The sequence below is a fragment of the Toxorhynchites rutilus genome, chromosome 2 (genome assembly GCF_029784135.1).
Source record: "Toxorhynchites rutilus septentrionalis strain SRP chromosome 2, ASM2978413v1, whole genome shotgun sequence".
NCBI lineage: Eukaryota > Metazoa > Arthropoda > Insecta > Diptera > Culicidae > Toxorhynchites > Toxorhynchites rutilus.
Genome location: NC_073745.1, coordinates 134,389,782 through 134,417,160, shown reverse-complemented (window position 1 = coordinate 134,417,160; position 27,379 = coordinate 134,389,782). Strand labels below are relative to the sequence as shown.

Here is a 27,379-nt window from a genome sequence, read left to right as displayed (position 1 = left end):
CCGCTCACAACATACCACCATATACGCGTCACCGATTGTTTCCACTTTGTACACGTCGTATCCTTTGATAATTCTGTCGAACACTGTATACAGATCGTTGAGAAAATTAACTACTTGCAGTGGTGTGCTTTCAGCTGACATTGCTGTAAAACCAACAATATCACTGAAGTAAATCGTTACCGCATCATACGACACAGGTTCCACACCCAGACCCATCGTTAACTTCTCGGCAACCGGTTGGGGAAGCATCCGGTGCAGTAAATCCTCCGTTTTTCGCTTCTCCTCGCACAACAGTCTCGTACGATCCTGGACTATTTCCTCGAGATTATTGGCATACTTCTCCATCATTTCCATCATTTGGTCCATGATGTTCTTAGACTTTCCACCGCGCATGCGTTTAAGTCGAGAGCTGCAAGAAAATATCAACACTCATTCAGTATCTCGAAATATTTTCAAAAAATCAACAAACCTTATGGAGGGAAAGTCGGGCCTCTGTTCGGGAATCTCATCCCAACAGTCCTTGATGCAATTGATTACGTAATCAGGAACGTTTTCGTTTTCTATCACACTATCGATATCCGGCCGAAACGGTTCTCTCCCCGCTTCAGGATGTGACTTAACTAGTTCTACAATTTTTATTGGCTCCAGGTCGGTGCCGAACGGACCTCTGCGACCAATGATCTCGAACAGGATGATGGCGAACGCGTACACGTCCCCTTTCTGGGTACCGTAGATGTGCGGCTCCCGCAACAGTTCGGGTGATTTCCAAAATAAATCTAAGGGAATTACAACAGAACATGAATTAGTGCATGAATAAACAGATCCTAAGTTTCCCTTACTTCTGAAATGCTGATGCTCCCCAATCGACTCATTCTCGGCACAGTGGCGCAGGTCGTGCAACCCAAAGTCCGTCACCTGTAACATCCAGCGGGACGTGACAACGCAGTTGGATGACTTCAGATTTCCGTGATAGTTTAAAGCTGAACTATGAATGTATATCATTGCCTGAAATGGTGTTGAGAGATGAACTTTAAATTTTATGTTTACCGAAATAATGGACCCATTAACGAAACCTTGTTTGTTCTTCAGTTTGTGTTTCAGGGACTATTTTTTTCAGCATCTGCTATATATACTGAAAAAATTCAGCCAAAGGATTACTTTATTTTGATTTTTCATTTCTTATTTTAGATGATTGTTTTAATTCAGGCGTTCCACAAGGAAATCATCTTGGACCCTCGATTTTTGTGTTGTATCTGAAGGATGTTTATTCAATACTTGAATGTATGAAGCTCTCATATGCCGACGACTTCAAACTCTTCGTGTGTGTAGAAAAACATAGTGATGCAACATTTCTACAACAGCAATTAGGAAATTTTGCCAGTTGATATTTTCTCACAAACACACTACGACATACATACGTACTCCACCATGCAGATCTCTTTTCCCTTCTTTTGGAAGTCGAAAACAAGCTTTCGGAACATTCTATTTAGATTAAATTATAGTGTCATATGAGAGTTAAAAGGTTTGCTATCTGTTTTCAGAATAATGGTTTTTATTTCTCTAAAAAAGGCGAATGCATGTGCTAATGTATGAAAATTGACTCAAACTCATAATCGTACGCTGGTTGAAGTCTCTACTCGATTTCGAAGGCGCTGGCCAATTTCCTAATTCCATCCTTATCATAGTATCCCTTGTTCATTTCAACTATCTTTAGCTGTCTTTAGGTTTTTTTTGTGTATTTGGAAGGTATATTTATAATTTTTTCATGAGGTGGTTTTAAAATCGCTATTTTTAGAAATTTAATGGTTTCTAAATTTCCTACACAGATAACTTCCTTAGTTTTTTACTGGGATTGATGTCGGAAGATTATGGAGGAATATCAATAACTCTTGAGTAATTGTAATGTAATCATGTGCGAACTTCATATGTCTTGTGCTCTGGGTCATTGTCTTGGCAAAACTTGAATCCTCAATTCTATCTCATTTTGTTGACACTTTGCTTCATATTTTTCTTCAGGATGATCGAGTAAACATCCTGACCCAATACATCATCGATTAAAACCAAATTCCTAATGAGGGTACACATATCATCCCTCCTCCACCATCATTTTTTACGTTTGATTCATCGTTAGCTTCCTCCATACGAAACGATAACCATCGGAGTCAAAAATATCAAATTAGGACCCATCTATGGAAATAACATCTTACCAGTAAGACATTGATGTGTTTCATGCTGTTTGAAATAATTAAATTGGAGTTACTGATCTTTTTTTGCTGAGAAACGGTTTGTCCCTCTGTGCTCGGGCATTCAAGCTGCCCTTCCTAGGCACATCACAAAATTTTTGTTTGCTCAATTTGGTTTTTATCGGTTTAACGCGAGCGTAACATGAGCAAATTTATAACACATGCGAATTGGGGCTCTGTTGGTATTAACAAATTCTTCCGCATTGTAACTCGATGTTGATAATTCCTTAATATTTTCCAGATAATTCCTTAATATTTGCCAAATAAGTGGGAAAAAATTTGTATAAAGTTTTGGTTGGTGAGAGATGAAACGCGAACTTTAACATCTTTGGGAGAATATGTATTTATGAAGTTATAAAGTATTCGGTCACGCGTCCAATTGATTGTGTTCGTAGAGATAGGTATATAAAAAACGTGTTAATAACCTCTAATAGAGTTGCATCGCTTTATTATGATCAAGATCAGCACAAATATCATCCATGTTGAAGATAGTTTTGCGACTGGCTCGTGAAAACAAATACCAGCTAGACATTCACGATTGTCCAGCTTGTTCTTCTTCTTCTTATATGGCACTAACGTTCCTAAAGGAACTCCGCCGTCTCAACGTAGTATTACTTGCGTCATTTTCATTAGTACTTAGTTGAGATTTCTATGCCAAATAACACGTCTTGAATGTATTCTGAGTGGCAAGCTCTAGAATACGCGTGACCACAGTGCAAGTCAGAGGAAATTTCTTTGAAGAAAAATTTCCCCGACCAGAACGGGAATCGAACCCGAACCCCCGGCATGTTAGGTTTGACGCTAACCACTCGGCCACGGGAGCACCTCCAGCTTGTAGATTCCCCAAATAATTATATTCACTGCTTCAAATATAAACAAATACTGAATATTTGCTTCATCAGAGATTCATTCCAGCAGAACGCAGAAACGAAGACATTAGATGACGCAAAACAAAGAAGCAAAAGCGATGTTCATTGCATCGAGCATAGAACGAAACTGAAAAGATAGAACGAAACTCAGCAGTTATCCAAAGTTTAAACTCGTACAAATATTCCCCTTCGTTGCTCGTCGATAAGTTTTCTCGTTATTGACGGCACGGGTAGGTAAGCACACAAATGAGCAGAACAAATGTAAGGAAAAATGGAAATGCATCTAGTTTTCATCAGTTTAAACCATTTACACACCAGGGGATTGTGATGAATATCATATCAAACAAATCTTAACTTTATTTCATAAAAACGTGACCTGTTTTTTGATTTGGCACCCTTCATGAAAAACGTAGTCCTACATCAAAAATCTTATCAGCCCAACCCGTACAAAAGTGATGCTCAAATACATTAGCCTTTTAACACTTTAAGGACCGGGAAGAAATCTGTGAGACACTCGATCTAGGATCTATGGTGAAAAACGTACCTTTCAACTTTTAGCACGCCATTCTCCAATAGCTTCGAGATAAAAAATTGAAAAAAATACTGAAAGTGCATCTTACTATAATAAATATATCGAGAAATATAATTTAAAAAAAATAAATTCTTAAAAAAATCTTGAAATATTGATTTTTTTTGAGGATTTAGAAACCTTTTAGTACTTTAGTACTACTATAATTCGTATGTGAATGTGTTCCTACACTTTTTATAGATATGTGTGATTTTTTTCAGATAATGATAATTTTCCTATATGGTTCACTATAAAGGCTATACTGGAAAAATTAGTTTTTCTTTTTTTTTTCCTATTCTCAATAGGTTTGGAAATGAAAATTTGGGAAAATACTCAAAGTATATCTACTATGTTGTACCGCGACAAATTATAACAAAATTCTATCCCCCGCGTAAAAAAATCCTGGGTGTATAGAACTAATTAGAGTTTTTAAAACTGTTTTTCGATGATTATTCATTGAACTTCTTATTATCAAATACGTATTCGAAATTTTTCGTTCATACAATAATATCTCAGTACTGAATGGTCGTACAACAACGTTATAGAAATCAAATAAAAGATAGTTGATAACGTTAATTGGATTTACTAACTTTGAAAAAAACAGAAAAAAAAATTTTGACCGCATCACTTTTTCCATATCCTTCTTTCATGGAATTGCTGGGGAGTGACATTCATATTTTGATGTTTATTCTGAGCCCAGGTGACCCAGATGATACCCGATTCCCACAATATTGAATTGAAAGTTTGACAAAAAAATCTTGATAAATTCAAACTCACCTTAATTAAATCGTGTACTAACGATGCAATAAATAAATCATCTAGCTTGATATCCTCGTTCTCGACGATATCGTACAGACTACCCTTGGCACAATAATCAGTGACTAGTAATATCCTCATCGGCTCGACGCACGCCCCGATGAAGCTATTGATATTATCGTGCCGCAGTTCTCGCAGCAGTCGCATCTCCTTCATTATCTCCCGCGAGATGTCCTTACGCCGGGAGAACTTCAACTCCTTGATGCGCACCACGACGCCCCGGAAGCGAGTGGTTTGGGTGAACACCTGATTCGAACAGCGCGATCCAAACGATTGGGCGCTGGCCAAACTGAGCTGTAAAACAAGGGAATAACATTAGTGTGGAATGTTAGAATCCGGATTAGAGAGTGACCATCTACCTTGCTCGGTGACGACACGATTTCCGTATTGAAATAATGTCTAATTTCAATCGGATCGATTTTCCACAGCAGACCCTCGATTTCAAGTTCGATTTTCCACTTGCGGTAGATGCTCATCGTGATGACGCCGGCACAGAATAGAACCAACGCGAGGACGCCCGCTATCACCATCGATGTGATGTGCGATTCGTCCTTCGTGCAATGCTCATTCATGAAGCCACAAGAAGGCTCATCCATTGGCCGTTCCAATCCCGCCCAGTCAATGGTTATGCCAGCTTTCGATAGTTTGAATTCCTGTGGAAGCAAACAAACATGTGATTCCGTCAGCCCAAGGACATTCTATGGGAGGCAGATGATGGGTGAAACGGACTCCCCTTGACCGGGACAATCGCGGAATTGAACCAAGAATTGAAGAGAAAATAAATTAAAACAACGACGACTCACTCACTGGAATTTCATCGTTTCGTTTCTGATCGGAATCGTTTCGGTGCTGCAACTGACGCATCTGAAAATGCGCGACCGGCTTCATTTGGTAATCGCAGGAAAAATTTCCCTCCGTGTACGGATCGTTCTTGAGGGCTAGCACCGAAAAGTTACCCTCCGAGTCGCCAAACTCGTCGATTCGTATCATCGCACCAGCTATACCTGTTGATATATATTTTTTAAGAGAAAACATCTTTAAGTTGTTATGGTGTCAACATTCACTTCACAGTGCATCCATCCTTGCCGTTGCTACTTACTTTTATAGGTTCGATTTTGAATGATGGTTTCGATGATACGTGTCCCGTTGCTGGCCACCTCCTGTATCACATCACTCGTCAGCGGTCGAATGGTCTGTTCCGCCTTCAGCAGCTTATCCAATGCCCAGGCGTAAAGTTTCACCGAGTCGTACAAATAGGCTGCATAAATCGACACATACTGCATCGGAGGGGAGCAACAATGAAGAAATTAAATCAATTGAAATATAATTAGTTTAGGCATGTTGTATGTTGAGGGGATCGGATACACTCGGATTTAATTTGAATAACTTAATTTAATCTTGAATCACCCGGACCGACTTAGGTAGACTCCAAGAAGGTAAAACAAAGGACAATATATTGAAAACTAGAGATAATATTTTTTCTAGCTAGTTGATGAATTATTATTCCAACAATTTCATCTATCCACACTCTAGAGCAGCTATACTCAACCAGCGGCCCACCAGCCTCTTTTGGTTGGCTCGCCTGACCCGTTTTCATTTTGTATATGTAACAATCACGAAAACTTAAGAAATCATTTAGGAAACATGAGATGAGAGTAACGGAGTTCAACACATTCCCCTTTATTCCTCGCGGCGAATGAGGTGAGATGGAATGAGGCCCGTAGGCGAATGGCGTGACTAGTGATCCCCGATTTTTGAAATTAATCGTTCAACAGCTAATCGAATACTTTTCAGCAGTTTGTTATTCGATACGATTAATCGCCCCAAATAATCGATTAATCGATTAATCGTCACACTGAGAAAAATAACTAGTTAGACTAATATTTCTCGTTTGCTAGAAAGCCATGAGACCAAAACAGTGTTCATTCCGCCTGAAAATTAATTATTATCTTATACGCTCCCCTAAACTGATAAACGAGGTTCAGTTAGTGTTGACCGCATTGAGCTTCGTTTACGAGTTTAGCGGAGCATTAAAGACAATGATTGAATTTCAGGGTAATACTGCAGCGGCCGTACCTTTTTTTCTCTGGAATTGGATCGATTAATCGACGTAAATTATTCGTTCGCTTCGATTATTGGTTGCACAGTATTCATTCGATTAATAATCGATATCTTTAGGAAGTATTCGATTAATCGAACGATTATCGGGGATCACTAGGCGTGACTATAGTTTGTCACTAGGTGAGATTTGAAGTCGTGTCCTCATATGTTATCGACTCGGGTATCAAAAAGATGTTGGAAAGTGAGGTAGCTTCCACAATGCACAATGGTCCAGGAGATGCATTTAAGTGGAAATTAGCATTTAGAGCTCGACAGTTGTTTTCTAGACAAAAACTGTCTTAGACAAAGTTGTTACTCATGTTAGAGCGCTCGCTTTTATGTTGTCAAAAATAGGGTGAACAAAATATTCGATGAAATAAAAAATCTAACTTTCTTATCTTTATAGATAGAGGTAAACATAGTTCGACAATGATGTCTCCAATTATTTGAGACATCTTTGTAGAACAAAGTTTTTCTCTATCTCTTGAAATAACCGATATAGCGCCTTTTTCTAAAATACGTTAGAGTCACCATGAAAAAAACTGTTTTTTGACGTAGAACTACGTCTTTTGGGTGCCAAATCAGAAAACAGGTCACGTTTTTATGAAATAAAGTTAACGTTAATAACTATTTTTGCCGCGAACGGATTTTAGCGATTTACATACTAAACGAATCGGGAATTCCGTAAGATTTGTTTAATATGCTATACATTAGAATCCCCTGGTTTGTAAATGGTTAAAATTCATGAAAACTTTAGGCGTTTTCATTTTTCCATACATTTGTTCTGTCCATTTGTGTGCTTTCCCGAACAGAGCTGTCAATAACGAGCAACTTATCGACGGCCAACGAAGGGGAAATCCTTCTAGAGGCGAATGAACTGAAAAGTTTAAACCCTCTTAAAGCCAAAAAGAAGAAGAAGAAGAAGGGGAAATCGTAGGATTTGAAGTCGCCGTGAACAAAGGAAAAGTAGAAGAATGAAGGGGAATATTTGCCTTGAGTTTTGTCTCGCTGAGACAAAATTTCATTCGGCATCGGACTGTTGAGCAATCCAATTTGCTTTCGCTGCACTTTGATCTAAGATTGGACCCCACCAGTGGTAATCCAACTTGGATATCGTCCTTGGCTTTTTCTGTTCGTTATTCTTTATTCGTATCGTGTGTTTTTCTTCCCGCGTCATAAATTAGACGTTTCGCGTAGTGTGTGATGAGCAAGAAGAAGAGGGAGGCAGGCTCTAGCCCTGCAAAAAACGAACGCATTGCCAGGGGCAATGAAATTTCGAGGCAAGCGTCATCTAATGATGCACGCAATGTTGGTGTAGTGAAAAGCGCTCGCACTGAACCGAGCCTTCGCGAGTGTGACACCGCATTGAACAACAGCAAAATAGGCGATTTCGGCGCGTCGGTCGAAAATGTGAACGGCTTCTTTGGTACCTTTGAGAATGCATCAATGCATTAAACTGACGTTAGGCGAAGCAGGCGTTAAGGTTATGCTCTAAAAAATATTTGGGGAATACCAACATCTTGAATGTCTTACTGGAATGTTATAAGTTATTTAGGTTCGCGTGCCAGTCGCAAAACTACCTTCAACTAGGATTGCATTTGCGCTAATATTGATCATAATGATGCATTGCTACTGTTTTCGAGGTTGTTGATATTAACAAAAAGAGTTTATTTCGCTTGTTTAGTCACCAAGAAAGTAAATGTCGTTCTGGAGTTTTGTATGTGATTAGGTTTCGATTACCAGTAGCAAAAATTCCTCCATCAATGGTGACAGCTGCGCTTCTCTCGAACATGAGAAAGTAATGCAACTTTTTTTTTGAGGCCAGTAATATTAACAAAAGCGTTTCTTTTGAGAATAGCGCAAAATGATGAGAAGTATTTGTATTCCTAGTAGCTTCAAGCCACCAATGTATGGTTCTGTAAGCATGCTATGGCGAACGCTTGTTTGGCGCTTGGTTTACGTAGTACGAACGATGCCTAGAGTTGCGATTGCTTTGAGGCAATACTAAATAACATGTAGCATGATATATGATACAAGTGCAAGTGTTGTCATTGTTGTTACCATTCGGTGCCAAAGATATATTGATGTAGTTATGAGATGTGGAATAATGGTGCTGGTGTAACATGTATATAATCGACTGTGGCCGTGTCTATGTCAATTGCGAGGCGAGGCCACCGGAATAGCGTTCGAGGTAAATTTTCAATACATTGACATGAAATAAATTGCGACATACGATCAGCTAGTGTATTGTTATGCGAGGGCAAGAATGAATCATCAATCAATTATCGTCAACTGATTCTACAATGAAAAACCATTTCAAAGATTATTCTACTAAGCAGTTGTTTCAAAAATGTCACAGCATTATAGACTAATATCCGAAGGCGACTTATATAAAATAACAGCGTAGTTCTACGTCAACAATGCAGTCGTATCTTGGACACAACCTACTATAATTTTTTTTTGCTCTAACTTTTATGTTTCAAATTTTTCATGTAAACTGTCTTCGAAAGACTTTTAGAGCTTACTAATACAAACATTTTTCGATGCAGAACTTGTCAATATCTCAATTTTACTCAAAGTTATTGATATTTCTTCCCAAAAACATGCTCTTTTCATTTGTTTGTCATTTTTTCTGAGGCAAACATAAAAAATGTTTGTTGACGGAATTTGAAAGAACAGTCTATTCAGTCTATATAATATGTGATTTTCAAAACTATGTTATTTTATGTTTCAAATTTTACATGCAGACTGTCTTCGAAAGACTTTTAGAGCTTACGAATACAAACATTGATGCACAACTTGTCAATATCTCAACTTTACTCAAAGTTATTGATATTTCTTCCCAAAAAACATGGATTTGTTTGTAATTCTTTCTGGGGCAAACGTAAACGAAGTTTATTGGTGGAATTTGAAAGAGTATATTTCACTCTACATGATGTGTGATTTTCAAAACTATGTTATTTTTTGTGTTTGAGTAAATTAAAATTGAAATCACGAGTTTTTGGGTAAAAAACCATCAATAACTATGAGTAGGATTAGGATATAGACACGTTCTGCATCGCAAAATGTTGGTATCGATAAGCTCTAAAAATCGTACGAAGAAAGTTTTTCATGGTCCACCTAATGCAACTTAGAAAAAAGCGTTCAATCGATTATTTTAAAACATAGAAAAAAGTTTTGTTCTACAAAGTTTTGAAACATAAAAATGAGCGCTCTATCATGAGTAACAACTTTGTCTAAGACAGTTTTTGTCTAGAGAATAACTGTCTAGCTCTAAATGCTAATTTCCACTTGAATGTATCTCCTGGACCATTGTGCAATGGAGCGAGTAACTTTGCTATCTCACGTCACTCGCCGCTTGGAATAAGGAGGGATTGAAATAGTTTTATCGTTAATATTTGTTCTAGCTATAAATGAATTTTGATGGTTTGCATTCCAATCGAATGGGAAATTCTTTAATTTTTTTTCGGTAATTTCTACATTAGGGTTCCCTTACCCACAAATGATTTAAATTAAGGAAAATTGGAGGAATACACATTTTCCTATGGTGTTATTGTGACCGAGCATGTAAGAGGGGAGGTACAATATTCAAATATCACTGCTAATAAGACAGGCGTAAATTGGTCGCTTCAAATGCAATTGCAGAATTCGTTCTACGGACAATGTGGATAGAGATAATATTGCAATCATAGCTCCCCCGTATTCTATTCATTTAAAAATAGTGGGTGGGTTATATCTGTGATTTAACCGTAAGGTAGACGTAAGACAATTTGACAATTGCATCTAGATCAATCCTCAATGAATGAATGAATAATTATTTCTAAAGATTGCTGAAAGTTTTCTTTGTTAGGGTGTGAGTGGATGAGTATGAGTATGAAACTGTTTTTAACATGAAATTCAACTATTTTGAACTTGTTGGTGGTTCAGAAAAGAACCGTTGGGGTTGCGTGGTTTTGCAAAAGCAACTGATGAATTTGTTACATAATTCAATTTTTTGACGTAGGACTACGTCTTTCATTTCTATACCGAAGTGTAAAATCAAAGTTTCGAAAACGAAAGCGTTACGCCGAAGACCGAGATTTTGAGTGTTAATCGCTCCTAAACAACTGAACGAAATGGTATGATAATCACTTCATTCGAAAGGTAAAATGTCTACGCCTTCTATATTTGTTACTTTCTGATCCAAAAACTTGTTTCAATAGTCTTAAATTTGCTTTCAAAATAGGCTATTGAAATCATCAATCGGTATATAAGCGAGCACCGCTCGGAAATCCACTCAGTTCTAATTGAACAGCGATTGGAGCATGTTGTCGCTGTTGTGGTGAAGCTCTTCATTTATCATGAAAGCGCGGATGAACGGTGTCACCAAGAGCCTGTTTGTGCACCTTAGGCCAGAAGGAAATCCATCAGGAGGAGAGTGATGCTACAAACGGTTCCCCGGGAAGATCTCGAAGCAGCCGCTACACACACACACACACACACACATACACGCACGGAATTCTTTCCGTTTGGATCGAGAAAGATCCGGAAAATAATCTGCCAGTTCCTCTAGGAATTTTAAAATACATTCATGTGAAAGAGTTTATTTGAATGTTTTCAATCCTTGTAACACTGTGACCAAATATGTTTCAATCAAGTGCTATTAACAGATGGTTATCGAGTTAGCATTAACCACTGGTGGGCTTCCAGTATCGAGGAAAATGTGGAAATATCTAATCGTTACTGAAAATAATCTGCCAGTTCCTCTGGGAATTTAAAATTACATTCATATGAAAGAGTTTATTTTAATGTTTTCTATCCATGTAACACTGTGACCAAATACATTAGGTTTTGTGATTTTTCAATCAATCGCAATCAACAGGATAGCTTGGGGGCCTCCGTAGCCACATTGGTTGCGCGTTCGCTTAGTAAGCGATCGATCGTGAGTTCGAAACTCAGGGCCCTCATTGACCATCTTTGTGTTGTTACAGAATAACTACGTCCACGCAATAATCATCAGCGATGGAGATCGATCCACGGTCGAAATATGATCGATTCATCCATACAACTGCTCTGCTCTGCAAGACACATCGGGCTGTTGTTCTATAAATAACTCAACAATGATCAATCAACTGTCTCCGCTGTCCGGTCTAACTGGATAATGGAAGAACAGATAGAAAACTCTTACGCCTAAATGGCTGCTACTGTGTAAATGTGTGTACCATATGGAATGGTATAGAAGGGAATACTCTAACGCCGAAAAATGGCAACTGTGTAATGTGCTAATTATAGATATGATAAATATGTGACATGTACACGATTAAAATTCGGCTCTGTTACAGCTAAAATGCCAATGAGCCTGAAATAAATAAATGGGACAAAAAAAAACAGGATAGCTTCTGAAGATTATTCTTCCCCATCAGTAGGATATTTCCGTATCCAATGTTGGATGCATAAAACCTTGTGCCTCCAACGTAACGCTCTCGTTTTCGAAGTTCTCCAAATATTCATTCATTCAGAATGAATTCAGATTCAACTTCATACAAATGATCTCTAAATCAACGATAGTCCTACGTCACCCTTGCGGTTATACCATAGATATAACCCACTTCCTGTTTTTTCTCGTGAGAATAATACACGAGAGTTTTCATGATCACTCTACGCGGAAGCAGAATGGAAACTGATGATCTTGAATACGATTGCATCACGGGAACCGAATGCGCAAATCTTCCTTTGCTCGAGTGCAATTACAAGCAAACATTCCCTCATGACCATTATATGCGAAAGAAAAAAAAATTGCAAGAGGTTGTGGCTAGGACACGACCGCATTTTCGACGTAGAACTACGCGATTATATTATGCAATCCACTTGTTTACCACTTCGAATATTATTTCAAAATGCATCGAAAATCATTGTAAGAGATTATGTTCTTCGTTACAAGTAAATTTGATGAACGTCCTTTTACGTTTGATATGATGCCTACGACTACCAAAATATGTGAACAGAATAATTGACAAACGATCATTGTATTTCACATTTCCCTCTGAAATTATTGCACATCTCATGTTTACGTAGTTCTCGAGCCGCGAAAGTTCATTCATCTCTAGTATCTGAAATGACTGTCTTCCCAGACTTCTCAGTTTAAAAGTACGTTTAAGGGAAACACCCCCCAGGAACACAGCTCGGTGGGAACAAAAATAACCGCGACTTGCATGTATATTTGCAAAGCAGATTTCCACAGGAACATCGATTTTGATGTCTGTGTTGGGGAAACCGTAAATCGGGCCAACCAAAATTTAGCAGTTAGAGCGTTTAGATAACGCTTGACATTTTAAGGTTATTCAATTGTTCATCTCATGAAAAATAACATTCTATTAATTGTGATAGACGCGTAGAAATATTTCCTATCAAGTGATGCATACATCTTTCCGATCTATTAAGAAATGTTCAAGTTATAAGCATTCGAAATACGGTTAGGGTTAGCAAACACATATCGGCAGAACAAATGTATGGGAAAAATGAAATTCTTCCAGTTTTCATGAATTTAAACCTTTTAGAGATTAGCGAATGTATAATCGCAATGTATAACATATAACATATAACATATAAATATATGAAACAAATCATAGAGAATTTCCGATTCGATTGGTATGAGAATTCGTTCACAATGAGAATAGTTATTAACGTTACCTTTATTTTATAAAAATGTGACCTGTTTTCTGATTTGGGACCCTTCCTAAAAGACGTAGTTCTACGTCAAAACAGAAACTGATGCTCTTGGATACTATTGCATCACGGGAACCGGATGCGGAAATATTCCTTTGCTCGAGTGCATTTGCAAGCGAGTAAAATAAATCACAGCCTGCATATATTCGCGATGACGGTTTCTTCAGGTGCACTGATTTTGCGTCCGTGTTCGGGAACACATTTCGATCACCACAAAAGCAATCATCATCAGATTGTCAGATTGTTATGATTTCAAAGCTTGTTTTCAAAGCAATTTTTAAGCTACTGAAACGATTTTTTTGGACCAATAAGTGACAATCATATAACTCTTTGACATTTTATCTTTCGAATGAAGTGATTATTATACCACCCCATTCAGCCGGTAAAAAGGAATTAACGTTCAAAACCTGCACTTAGCGTCACTCTCTCGTTTGCGAAACTTTAAACTTACACCCCGGTAAAGAAATGAAAGACGTAGTACTACGTCAATTAACAAAACATTCGCGATTTCAAAACACAGTAGACTGGATTCTTCTTTCTATGCGATTTTTTTTCGCGATTCTCTTGAAATTACGCGATTTTTTTACGCAATTTACTCGGAATAATGCTTCCTTTACAATGCAGGTTTCTAATCGCCTGCGATATACTAACGCGCGATATTTTTCAGAGCAGCTCTTTACAATGGCGCGCGATAATCTGTCATAATCTGTCTGTCAAACCTGCATCCCTCTAATCATACTGCCATTATTTGTTATGAACAGGGTCGTACTATATTGATGGAACAAAATTATATCGTTAGATATGTGAATGCAAGTATTCCAGATAATTAATAATTGAAAAACTAGCTAATTCAATAGGACATTAACAAAAATGTGTAAAAATAATTATGATTATGCAGCAATATGCTTGCAATAGGTGATCGATTTAGCTGTCACTTATTGAAACGATTCATATGTATAAAGCCGAACATTTATTTCGATATATCATTCCTCCCATCTAGCATATCTTGTTCCACCTCTCTGATGTATGTAGCGTCTCCTGTCAAAGCAACGCGATTCTCGCAGCAAAAGCTTGAAGAGTTCTATCTTTTTTCGTACTGTCATGGGTGATTTCGCGCTTTGCTCTGATTGGTTGGCGAATAAAAATCGTTATTAAAGAAAAAAAATCGCGCTCAATGTGAATGATTGTAAATCCGGCATAACGCGATTTCATTTTTCGGGATTTTCTTGAAATTACGCGATTTAGCACTGTCTACCGTCACTTCGTTGGGAAAAGAAAGAGAATAAAACAAATTCTGCGAGAGCGTGTGCGAGTGTGGTTGTGACGAGCGCGCGCCTATGAGGGGGCAATTTTTTTGTACGATTCTTTCGAAATTACGCGATTTTTTACACGATTTTCACGCATCAGTCGCTTAAAAAAAAATCATGTATTCACAATTCATCAGTCATCTAGCTAGCAACCAGACGGCAGCGAGACTTTCGAACAACCTTTCTCGAGGTTAAGTTGAGTTAAGTTGAGTTTTCCCAAATTGGACTTTTTCGAGGCTAGAGACGAATGAACTGGCGAATTTAAATGCCTCTATGATTCAAAACATCATCATCATCACCATTCAAGTCGTCTCGCTCCAGCTATCAAACAGCAGTCTTTTTCAATGCTGATGGCACAAACAATGGTTTTGCTCGATTCTAAAGAAGAATGAATGATAGATATCTTTCATATTTTCCAAAGTATTCTATCATTCTTATTTTGAGTGGAAACAAACTCGACGACGTATAGACGACTCAAATCTGATCAGTTCTGTTCTGTTCTGTTCTCCCGTGATGATGAGTCATACGTACGTGGGAAAAACCTTGTTTATATATGAGAAGAAGCATAATATTTTTTTTTCAAATTGTTCTATTTATCTCAAATATCCTCCAAAGTATTCTATCATTCTAATTTCAGTGAAGACAAACTCAACGATATATAGACGACGCAGGATCTAATCAGCCATTCTCCCGTGACGTGGCAAAAACCTTGTTTTATATATAAGATGATATTCATAGTCAATATTTTCGATTTTTTCTTTTCATTTCAAATATTCTCCAAAGTGTTCCATCATTCTAATTTGGGTAAATACAAACTCAACGATATATAGAAGACGCAAATCTGATCAGTCGTTCTCATGTGATGAAAAGTTATGTGTACGGGGGAAAACCTTTTTTTATATATCAATATTTCTTTGATGTCTGTGTTCACCGGCAATAATTTCGTAGTTCTATGTTAACAGTGCGGTCGTGTTTTGAACATCACCATTCATAATTTATCATTTTTTTCTTGGCGGTCCGCGGCACCATGACGTGTTTGTGGCCCCTATAAAAAAAGGTTGAGTACCGCTGCCCTAGAGTAAGCATTCCACTTCATAATAACTACTTTTGAAACTCACCTTTGCGTACGGCAAAAATAGAGTGGGCATTTTGAATGAAAATGGCTCCTTCTGATTGTACTCTCGAACTTTGGTTGTGAACTGTTCGAACTCCGGCTGCGGTTCGGATGCCACAACCACCAGCAGACTGCGGCCTCGCAGCAGAAACTGATCCATCTCGTTGCAGTTTTTGTAATGGGAAACGCGGTCCGCACGCCAGAGATATTTCTTCGATTCCCTATTGATAAGGATAAGCATATCACCATCGTTGGAGCCAAACTTTCAACAAGCAAACTATTTTATTTATCGTACTTACTTCAGTGAGTACGTCATCATGTCAACGAATATCACCAGGTATTCACCCTTGGCAAACAGCTGCATTGCATCCATCTGGGTCATCATGTCAACGAGTGCATTTGGATTCCCCAGAAACACATAGATTCGTGTCCGGTTCATTGTGTTTTGAATAATCTACGAGTTGAGAGAAATGATGTTACTTATAATTTCATCGTTTTCCCCATTTCTCGATTGAGATAACTGGACCACTAGTGAAACGCACAAAGTCCGGAGGGTAGGAATCAATTCGAATTTTTTTCGCATTCCAGATTTTGTGTGTATGTGTGTTTGTGACAAATTTGCGGGAAAAACAAATCGAAACGAAACTGTTCGAAACTAGTGCCGATCCAATTAGGTGCGAGTTCACATGCAGACAAACATCCACGTTTAAGCAGATTACAGTTAATTATTCATGTAATAACATAATACCGTATACCAATATCCACTACGACAACAATCCAGACTATTTTCGCAGCACTTGTGGTTGTCGATAACCTCCTCCACGTGGTTAACGGTCAGATTGTTGAGCAGCGCCTGGTTTCCCAGCGAAACCGCAACGTTCTTCCACATCTCCTCGTGGATGATGGAGAACTTCTTCCAACCGTAATACATCAGCAGCGAGATGATCGATTTCGTTACCTAGGAATAGATGGGAACAATGAAGGGATTAGCGATATTTATATAAAGTTGAAATCTGTTTTCAGAATTAGTGCTTGTTATGAGAGGTAAACGTCCATTCGCCGATTTTGCTTGTACTGGGTGATTTTGTTGGTGGCTCGTTTTTGAACTTTCATTTTTGGCAGCCCACGCGTAATTCGCCTCATCTGTGAGTATGCAAAAATGCTCAGTTTGTATTTTGAATCGCCGAAACCATTTCTCACATGTTTTCACTGCTGGAGCATGTTCACCATAAACTTCCACAAGTAAACGTTGTGCTTCGACCGTATTTTTCTTCAAATAAAAAAAAACAGAAAAGTAGCGAATGTCTCAAATGCTCTTTATTTCGTACGAAACTCGACATTTCTAATACGCTGAACAACCAAGTTTGTCTTTTAGCAGAATGTCACTAACATATTCATATTCTCATAATCAGCTGTGCATCAAGCTCAAATTGCTTTTTAATTTCAATACTGATGCCGTTAAACTTATTGAATCCTACTTACGTGATCGTAAGCAAGCAGTCTGGTCAAATGGAATTCTCTCAAATTTCTTACCAGTTACTTCGGGTGTTTCTCAGGGGTCGGTTCTAGGTCCAATTCTTTTTAGTCTCTATATTAATGATCTTCCGTTAATCTTGAAGTTTTGTTCGATACACATTTTCGCAGAGCAGATGATGTTCAACTATACATGAATTGTAATGGTATGAACAACGAGACTATTTGTAGACTAGTGAACGGCGATTTAGATTGTATAAAAACATGGGCAGACGCTAATTTTTTGAAACTCAATGCACAAAAATCACATGCTTTGTTCATTAAACGTGGTAGTGATAATGAACCTCCGATTTTGAAAATTGGGATCGACACAATACGTTTAGTCAATAATTCACAATGTCTAGGATTCACAATTCAGAACGATTTCCAATGGGATAAATTTGTTTTGTCCCAATGTGGCAAAATTTACGTTTGTTTGCGAAGTTTCAAATTAAAGGGTTATTGCTTGAATAAAGAGACTAAGCTTAGAGTTTTTAAAAGTTTCATTTTACCATACTTCATATCGTGTGACTTTCTTTTGCTTTCGGTTAATATGCAAACTTTGGACAGGCTAAGGGTAGCACTTAATACTTGTGTTCGTTTCGATTTTCAACCTCAGCCGCCTGGAAAGCGTTTCTCATTTTAACAAAGCGAACTTTTGGGTTACTCATTCCACAACTTTATCGAAGCTTCTTCTTCTTCTTCTTCAATGGCACTAACGTTCCTAGAGGAACTTCGCCGTCTCAACGTAGTATTACTTGCGTCATTTTTATTAGTACTTAGTTGAGATTTCTATGCCAAATAACACGCCTTGAATGCATTCTGAGTGGCAAGCTCTAGAATACGCGTGATCACAGTGCAAGTCGGAGGAAATTTCTTTGACGAAAAATTCCCCCGACCAGAACGGGAATCGAACCCGAACACCCGGCATGTTAGTTATGACGCTAACCACTCGGCCAAGGGAGCACAATCGAAGCTCCTTCTTGTATTTTGATTCATAAAATAATCACTATAAAATGCCCTTCATATTTGTATGAGAAATTGTCGCCTTTCAGAAGTGACAGACTAAATAAATATGTTTTACCGACACACACCACTGCATTATATGGGAAAACATTATTTGTAAGAGGTGTTTGTCTTTGGAATTCTCTTCCCAATCATATGAGAAATCAAAAATCATTCACAACATTCAAGAAGCAATGCAAAGAATACCTGAATTAATTTTAATAATTGTTATAGTTTTTTTTTGTTTTCCTAATAATTGAATTGTATTATTGTTCTTTTTTTCTGTTATGTTAGTAGTAACAAGCCGTATGCTATGAAGCAATTTAAAAGATGCAAAATCTTATGCTATCTATCTAACAAATAAACAAATAAACAAATAAACAAATAAACAAATAAACAAATAAACAAATAAACAAATAAACAAATAAACAAATAAACAAATAAACAAATAAACAAATAAACAAATAAACAAATAAACAAATAAACAAATAAACAAATAAACAAATAAACAAATAAACAAATAAACAAATAAACAAATAAACAAATAAACAAATAAACAAATAAACAAATAAACAAATAAACAAATAAACAAATAAACAAATAAACAAATAAACAAATAAACAAATAAACAAATAAACAAATAAACAAATAAACAAATAAACAAATAAACAAATAAACAAATAAACAAATAAACAAATAAACAAATAAACAAATAAACAAATAAACAAATAAACAAATAAACAAATAAACAAATAAACAAATAAACAAATAAACAAATAAACAAATAAACAAATAAACAAATAAACAAATAAACAAATAAACAAATAAACAAATAAACAAATAAACAAATAAACAAATAAACAAATAAACAAATAAACAAATAAACAAATAAACAAATAAACAAATAAACAAATAAACAAATAAACAAATAAACAAATAAACAAATAAACAAATAAACGAATATTTTTGAAATTTAATGTCAAATGAAAGAAAATTACAATATTTGTCAAATCAAAGGAATGCATAGAATTTTAATCAACCGGACGGACAATTGCAATTCGCACACCTGGTACAACTATTTTTGGTAGTAGATGTTACTGTATTTAATACAGATTAGCATTATTAAGATAATCACATTAACACATTCATTACTATCCAAAAACTTGTATATTGTCTGGGTACAATACAGAAAAAGTGGCGTTGTGTACTACATTTATTTTTCAAAGTTATGAAAAAGTGATGTAAGCGGATAATCAGTACCGAAACTCTCTCAGTACTCAGAAACTCATTTCAAATTAATTTTAAAGTATCAGCTTTTGAAAACTTTATCATTATCAATACTTTAATAGATTGCTAGAGAGTATTCAAATCGATTGCGGCAAAATATTGTAAATCTTCCAAGAAATGACTGAGCAATAAGCGCTCAAGTTCGAACAATTTTCGTGGCGCGATCGATATTTAGTTTTTCAATACACGATACATTTCAATACATTTTCGAACACGACGCTTATCACGTTGACTGATCCTGGAAATTTGTCCTGGGTAGCTGCCTTGAGTTTGACCAGTGGCGAGCAGCATTTGAGGTAATTTATCGACATTATTTTAATATTATTACATGATAGAAACTCATAATTTAAAATTCCTTTTCCCATCAGACACAGAGAATGACTTTCTTCGAGTGAAGACCAGCGTTGAGGTAATCTAATGGTGGTTAATTTCGTTTACCTCAAGTTGTTTGCTACTCAATATTGTTGTGAATGATCGATTTTCATCACCCGTCACGATTTGCTTCAAAACGGCTTCAAACTAAACGCAGCATTTTAGGGAGCGAGTCGCAGTTGGAAATTTTGAGATCATCAGAATAAATTCATCCTCGTGATCAATTGCGAATCATTATCCAGGGACGCAATTCAATATTTGAATTTGTGTGTTTGAATACCAAGATTATATATTCTTGTACGGGGTTTGAATTATCTATATTTACAGTGAATCGAAGTCGAGCTCGTAACCCACCATGCAGATCTGTTTTCCCTTCTTTTGTAAGACGAAAACAAGCTTCCGGAACAATCTATTTAGATAATGTCATAGTGTCATATGGGATTGAAAAGGTTTTCTATCGGACGAATTTCATTCCAACTCATCTTAGGAATTACAAAATTAAAAAAAATAGCTAGAAAAAAAATTATTTAAAAAATTAAAATTCATTTTTTTCAAAGACGTATTTTTTATAAACTCTCATATAAATAGCCCTTACAATTTCCAATAAGTCGTCCATACATCAGAAGATGGACACTTTTACTGGGAAAAAGTTTTTGTAACAATAGCTTTTTCATGTTTTTTTTTTTTGAAAAAATACAATTAAACCTAATATTGTTTAATGTCAAGATGGCAATAAAGTGAATTCGACAAAGTTTTAGATCTTATTAAAATATGAACTCCCGTCGAAGACGTCAATTTTCTATCTTTTGTAGTTTCTGGAATATAGGGCATTTTGTGTATGGAAACCCCTGAAAAAAATAATGTTTTACTCGTTAGATTTTTGTGTGTAAATTATCGCGTTTGACATGTTCTTGACATGTTTCCAAATAGAAAAAAGTATACATACAAATGTTACGAATTAAACATTAATAACAATTTTTCAAATAAAAACATCAAAAAGTAGTTCCTCGAAAAAACATTTCGCTCTAAAAGTGCTCGTCTTCCGATGTATGGGTGACTTGAGTGGTCACTCCTGAACCCCGATTTGAACCAAATTGAAAATCTTTGGGCTATTTTCGGCCACAAGATATACAAAACATGTATGACAAACAAACAGGTAACTCTGCAAAAGGCCTCACCTCCGAAACCTAGTCGAAAGCATGCCAAAACATCTGTCAACGACTAATATATACTAAATATTACTTTTGATTTTGGATATTTAATTGCGTAGGAAAATTCTGCGTATTTATTCGACGTAAGTGTAAAAAAAAGAAGAAACGTAAAAAAATCTTTTTTTGTTCGCAAATTGTGAAAAGTATTAACCCTCCTGTACTCACGGGCAAAACATAACACGTATACTCGTGCACGGTGTCACAGACCGAAAATTGAACTCCTCTGTAATGTTGCCATTGTGTATTTTTCAGGCTTTATTGGCATTTATTTGAAGTATGATTGAATGAAAAAACTCCAAAAAATATGTTTTTAATAGTCTTCTAATTCAGCCTCCTCAAAACAGAGTAATTTTTGATACCCCAACACAAATAACGGAATTCGAGTTTTTCTCTGTTATAAATTAAAAGTAAGCAACTGAATATAATTCATGGAAGTATAAAGAGCTATAAAACAACGTAAAAACGTATTAATCGATTGTGGTTTCATTGGAGTGAGAATCAGAACATAGCATAACTGCATGCTCGAAACAAACATATTTTTTTTACATTTCATGCAGTTGTTGTTTTTCGGGTCTTTATTAAACAGACGATTGTATAACGACCTTCTAGATAATTACCAGATGTTAAAGGTTCTGGAATATGAAGTTTGCATATATCTAATATTCTTTGTCTCTGAATTCTTGGTACATTAAGAATTAATGCCTTTTTTAGATGGGGCATGAAAAGATGATATAAAAGGATTTCTAGGAACTTCCTTTTCTTTTTTTTGTTTTCTTGTCGATATTGTCCATTATAAAAAAATATCCCCGAAACTGTAACTGTTAGAAATTAGCATAAGCCACCGATTAGTTTATAGTTTACTGTTTACAATTATTTCACAAGTGAAATTCTCTCAAAAGTGTGTATATGTATGACCATTATATTTAGCGAATAACTCTACGAAAGTCAAACATTTATATTTTGCTTTTGAACGTATGAATTTAACGACGAATAGTTAATACATGGATCCGTTCGATCCAGTTACAGAAGGGACTGAAATCAAATAAGAATAGTCCGATAATGATCTTATGCATTATATGCAATAAATATTCCACACCACTAACATTAATTTATACACTTCGTTCAACAATATTCTAGAATATGAAAAAAGGCACTTGTCCAAAAAAGTTACTCCTATACTCGCGTCGGTGTTTCAGACCGAAAGTGTTCAAAAAGTGGCACACGACGAATAACGAAGCTAGAGAGAATCGCAAAGTCGTAGTGTTGATATTTTCTGAGAAATGAACAAATTATTGATTTCTCGGTCTGACAGACCAATGCGCGAGTATAGGAGTGTTAAACAAGATCTGTATCTCATTATTTTAATAAGGCGTCGTGAACAAATTACGTAACGCTTGTAGGAGGGCGGGGGGTTTGAGGTTGCGTTACTTAATGTGCCATAGAGGGGGAGGGGGTAGCCGTAGAATTGATGAATGTGATTCTCTTAAGGAAGGTCTGGCATATTTTCCGAAGAGGAAGGTAATTGAGAGCGAAAAAGAGAACGAGCGTGAAAGTGATAACTGCTAATACAGCTAATAACAATGTAATACAGTAAACATTCGCTAACCGGGCGAAAAGGGACGACCAGTTATTGACATTTGCGTTTTAACTGGTCCGGCATGTTAAACGTCAAATAAAATCGAGGGGAACTTCAATGAATTGTTTGATTCGCGTTGATCATGAAATTGGATAAACAAAAGGATTCCAATGGAAGTTTCGCATTGAGTGTGACAACAGATATGAAATATAATTTGAGGAAATTATTTTTCTGTAATTTAATCAATGCTTTGTCATGTGAAAATAATGTCAATTTTCATAACATTTTAAGTTTCATTCGAATGCCCCTCACAGCAAATCTTCCATTTGAATATGGCGTCGATTGTTTACGAAATTCTGCTTTTTAACTGGTCCAAGGACCAGTTAACGTTCGCCTAGTTAAAACGCAGACCAGTTAAAACAGGACCAGTTAGCGAACGATTACTGTATAATGAAATTTCGGAATAAGAATTTGAAATTCAGAAATTGAAATTTGTAAAAAAAATTAGATTTGAAATATAAAATTGAAATATAAGATTGAAAATTTCAAATTTAGAATTTTTAACTTGAATTTCGGAATTCGAGGTTTGTTTGTTGGGAAAATTGGAATTTGAATTCATGAAACTTGAGGTTTTTAATTTGGAGTTTGAGGTTTGAGACTGGAATTTTCACCTTGATTACTCATGTTTCCCAAAGATAACTCTTCATCGGAGGTCATTGGAGCTTGGTAAAGAATATGCGCGATAAATAAAGATATGTATTTGTGGTCTTATTGATTTTGAGGGAGTTTCTTCGGTTACCTGCTCAGGTTTCCCACATTGAATTGTCGATAAAAAGTACGTGTACTAGTTAATAGAATATTAATCCCGCTATTAATTTTACAGGTTTTCCTTCTCAGGATACCTGAAGATAATCTCTGTCGGGTGTGATTTTCGGATTTTCGTTTCATCGAGTGGTCGATAGTACGCGTTTACATAATCACATCACTTACCTCAGTGTATCATGATTTTTACCTATTCCCACTAACAAATGGTTGGTGTTAAGTCAGACCGGACCATGTGACATTTTGATGCTTTCGAGAGAAACGAGTTTGAAGTTAGGTGCTATAAGCGATTTCCATTGAGCGTTCAAAACAATTTCGATAAAAATTGTTTTGCTGCTGTACGCGTGATTTTCCAAATCTGATAAATATGGAATGTAGCTTACAAAATGTTTAACCTAATGCAATCAATAACTCGAAATTTTTAATTTTGCGACTTGGTCCACTCTGACTTAACACCGACCAAATATCCCTTACATGATATTCGCTAAGGAACCACGCTATAGAGGCGACCCTTCTGGCCTTCGGAACAACTTATGAAATATATAATTGAAAAGGGGATAGACGTTTATGAACAATATCTATTCGGGAAACACTATTCGTGTGAACCGGCTTCTAGTTTGTTGCTCGTAAAATGGAAACAGGTTATTGGAAAAGTTTCCCTCGCCGTTTGTGTTGATTCTCAAAAAAGCTTTCGAAACGATTCATCGGTGAAAGTAAATAGTATTGTTGGTAGAGGCGAATGAACTGAAAAGTTTAAACCCTCTTAAAGCCAAAAAGAAGAAGAAGAAATAGTATTGTGTTCTAGTTGTTGTGTATCTGGGGCTGCAATAGAAAGGTTTGAGAGCTTCCTCTATGGGCGAACACAGATCGCTGTTTACAGAGACTGTGAATCGTCAGCAGGTTTGCTCAAGGAACTGTTCTGGGGCCACTATTGTGCTTGTTTTACACAAAGGATGTTAGTGGAAATATGGTACGACGATGATACCGAGATGACCAGCAGTCGTTAATATTGACCGATACTGACATTACTTGACAATAATGGTATATGTGCCAGTTGGCACTGATATTGATGTTACGATAAAATTTCTTTTGAAAGGTGACGCTCCTTTGAGTACAACATATTTTAACCAGGGAGATAAACGTTCGCTTATGCGCTTATTCTTAGTAAACGTTCATTCAAACTGGCTCCATATCTATCTTCTGCGCTTTCTCATTTCACCCTTCCAGTGAAAAAAGCTATCAAATAGTTACAAGTTGTTTGTTCTGTTTATTATGATACGAGGTTTGTTTTCGCCTTACAGTGGTTTGCCCCAAATATGCTTCGATTATTTTCCACAAGCCTGCCAGCTAACCTTAATAAGATTTTTCTTTCGGTTGGCAAAAAAAAATCGAATTCTTTCGCTAGCTTTCGATAAAAACAAGCTTCCAGGATATCAGAAAAGGTTCAACCTAATGGAACGGAAGCTAACCCAGAATAACTGATAGGAATTCCGCTGCTGATTTCGCACCTTCGCCGAAAACATGAACCAGCATCGTGCGACGCCTGTTCCAGTCAGCAAAATATGTGTATCGCGCGATGTCAGTTTGATGAAGCTTCGTGGCATTTGATTGAAAAAAATCCACCTGGGGAATCTTCATTTTCTTTCCCCTTGTAAATATTGGTTCACGTTCCGAACACTGAGGTATTTTTGCTTCTGTTTGTTCGCTAGAAGTTGGTATTATATTGCAGAGTGTAAAACTTTAACAATATGTAAGCGAAAATGAGGGCGCATTTCATTGCTGCAAACACACAGGGTTTTTGCCACCCGAAATGCTGCCCTTTCAATATGTTTTTTTTTCTATTCGGGTGGCTGGGATTGTTATTTTTGAGGCGCCTGAAAAAAAATACTGCAAATTTACCTGCGTGTCTGGTGGTTCAGTTCGGGCAAACGTTGGAATTGGTATTTTTCGATGTAGCTCAGAACATTTCTAGAAATATACGGAAACTTAATACAAAGATGATTACAGAAGGGCTTGTTTTGCACCCACATAGGAGATCATTGGTATGTCTCGACTCTGAGACACGATGGCTTCAGTCTTACAGGTTCCCTCGGGTCCGAAAATGGCTGCCACTCCGTCGCAGATCATCTCCGTGATAGCACGGGTAGCAATCACTGTTTCACCCCTGGTGTCATACCACCTCAACGCTAGCGTTACGTTCGGCAGCAAATCCGGATCGTCGTTGATCTCCTCCAGAGCGATGGTCAACGCACCGGAAATTGTCAGACCCTGTTTGTCCTTCATATTGCCCTTGAGTGCAGTCAGGTACCCGAGCACCAATTGGGTCCGATTATTCCTGAACTTCTGATGATGCGAACTCGTTGTTAGTTTCGGCACAAAGGCTGCTCCCGGCGCGTTCGAGTGCAGCACTTGAGCCTGCTGGAGCTGGTGCTGCAGGGAGGACGACGGTAGGGCTGATGCCGACGAAGCCGGCGGTAGCGACTGCGCCAGAGTCGACGAACCGGCGGCCGCAGGCGGTTGGAACGTTCCATCGGCGTTCGGGGCGCTGGCAAACACCACCGAGAGCAGTAAGAGCAGTAGAACGGGCCAACGCGTCATGGCCCCTTAGAGCGGGGCCGATCGGCGCGACTCCACGCGATGGTAAACACCTGCTGGAAGAACAAAAAAATATTTGTTGTTAAATTTGACCGGATCATAACATGGTGTTGGTGATAAATAACGAAAACATTTTAAAAAATGGATTAATTCCGGTAGCAATGAGGAAGAAAAAACGCAAAATAAAATTCATTGCTCCATCTACAATCCTTCGTTTATTCTAAACAAATGCGGGCCATCCATTTTACCTTAGCATATTGCACACCTCTCGAATACTCTATATTATCAAACGCGTGCATAGTTCTATCCAAATCGAAGTTTGATTCGTTTGGTCACGTCACATTTGGCAATTGGCAAGTATACTGGCATTCATTGTTTCCGGGTCCAAAATGGGTAGTTGAGAACGTAAACATTTAATTCTCGGGTACATCTTCCCTCATAAGCTCTTCGGTACGGGTGTTGAAAATGGAAAAAACTAATGAGTAGCTGCATATCTGAAAAGGATTTTCCGATGCTATGTTCTTCAACATCGACAGCAGACACTCACTCCAATGGTTGCATCATAAGCTGCTTTATCCGATCCGTGCTTAAATTTCAACTTTTACCGTAGATCTGGAAACTACAAAGGGGTTTCCATCATGGCTCTCTCATTATACGAGTAGACACAATATGAATTTCAGAGCTGCCTTCCCACGCTTTTCCATTTTGGAATGAATAAATTAAGTAAATCATTTAAACTTTTTGGTGCGCTTTGAGCCTACTAAGAGTGAGTAAGAATGATTGCTCTATATATTATAACACTTTGCTGATAATGAAACATTATCAGTAAATTAATTTACGTTCACGGAAAATTGCAAACACATCTTGAAGCAACAGTTCCCCCATCTGATTTCGCTCCTTAGATATTCATTGGATGCGAAAATTGAATTCTTCAATTCGATGTAATTTCACTGTCTTGGAACTGCGAATTTTCCACCATATTACGTGCTGATGGTGCGCTGATGGATTGCAGCTACTTTTCTTTCTTTCTCGTTGCTGTGACCCATTTGGCGTATCCCTGCGGGAGGAAAGTTCTTCTGCTGCAATTGTGAGTAACTGAGCGCTCTCCAGCCTCACCCTCCCGCATCCATCAAAAAGTTATTCTGCGAGAATCTCCGGTGGATATCTGGAGTTTGTCATTTGCTGAGATAAGTGTGTTCTAAATATAACAAAGGAATATATGTTTGATGATGCTTCGATGGATCTATCTGTTATCTCTTTTAGCAATCTTTTGCACC

At 37.1% G+C, this 27,379-nt stretch overlaps 1 protein-coding gene across 6 annotated transcripts in view; it reads right to left on the bottom strand.

Annotated features, from left to right (window-relative positions):
- LOC129764731 (receptor-type guanylate cyclase Gyc76C-like) overlaps window positions 1-27,379 on the bottom strand; it is a 238,153-nt gene that overhangs the window by 10,441 nt on the left and 200,333 nt on the right. For 3 of the 6 annotated variants that reach the window (XR_008741205.1, XM_055764150.1, XM_055764152.1), the window contains exons 3-13: window positions 25,536-26,158; window positions 25,407-25,475; window positions 16,471-16,680; window positions 16,022-16,176; window positions 15,727-15,943; window positions 5,596-5,773; window positions 5,304-5,500; window positions 4,856-5,149; window positions 4,458-4,790; window positions 470-1,005; window positions 16-409 (exon numbers count right to left, since the gene is read on the bottom strand). Coding sequence is in view for 5 of the 6 variants with exons in the window: in XM_055764150.1 (XP_055620125.1) it covers window positions 16-409; window positions 470-1,005; window positions 4,458-4,790; window positions 4,856-5,149; window positions 5,304-5,500; window positions 5,596-5,773; window positions 15,727-15,943; window positions 16,022-16,176; window positions 16,471-16,680; window positions 25,407-25,475; window positions 25,536-26,105 (3,153 nt within the window). In the remaining variant the exon portion in view is untranslated. Of the gene's footprint in view, window positions 1-15; window positions 410-469; window positions 1,006-4,457; window positions 4,791-4,855; window positions 5,150-5,303; window positions 5,501-5,595; window positions 5,774-15,726; window positions 15,944-16,021; window positions 16,177-16,470; window positions 16,681-25,406; window positions 25,476-25,535; window positions 26,159-27,379 lie in introns of those variants that run through there. The other 3 variants (XM_055764153.1, XM_055764151.1, XM_055764154.1) reach the window with 3 other exon arrangements.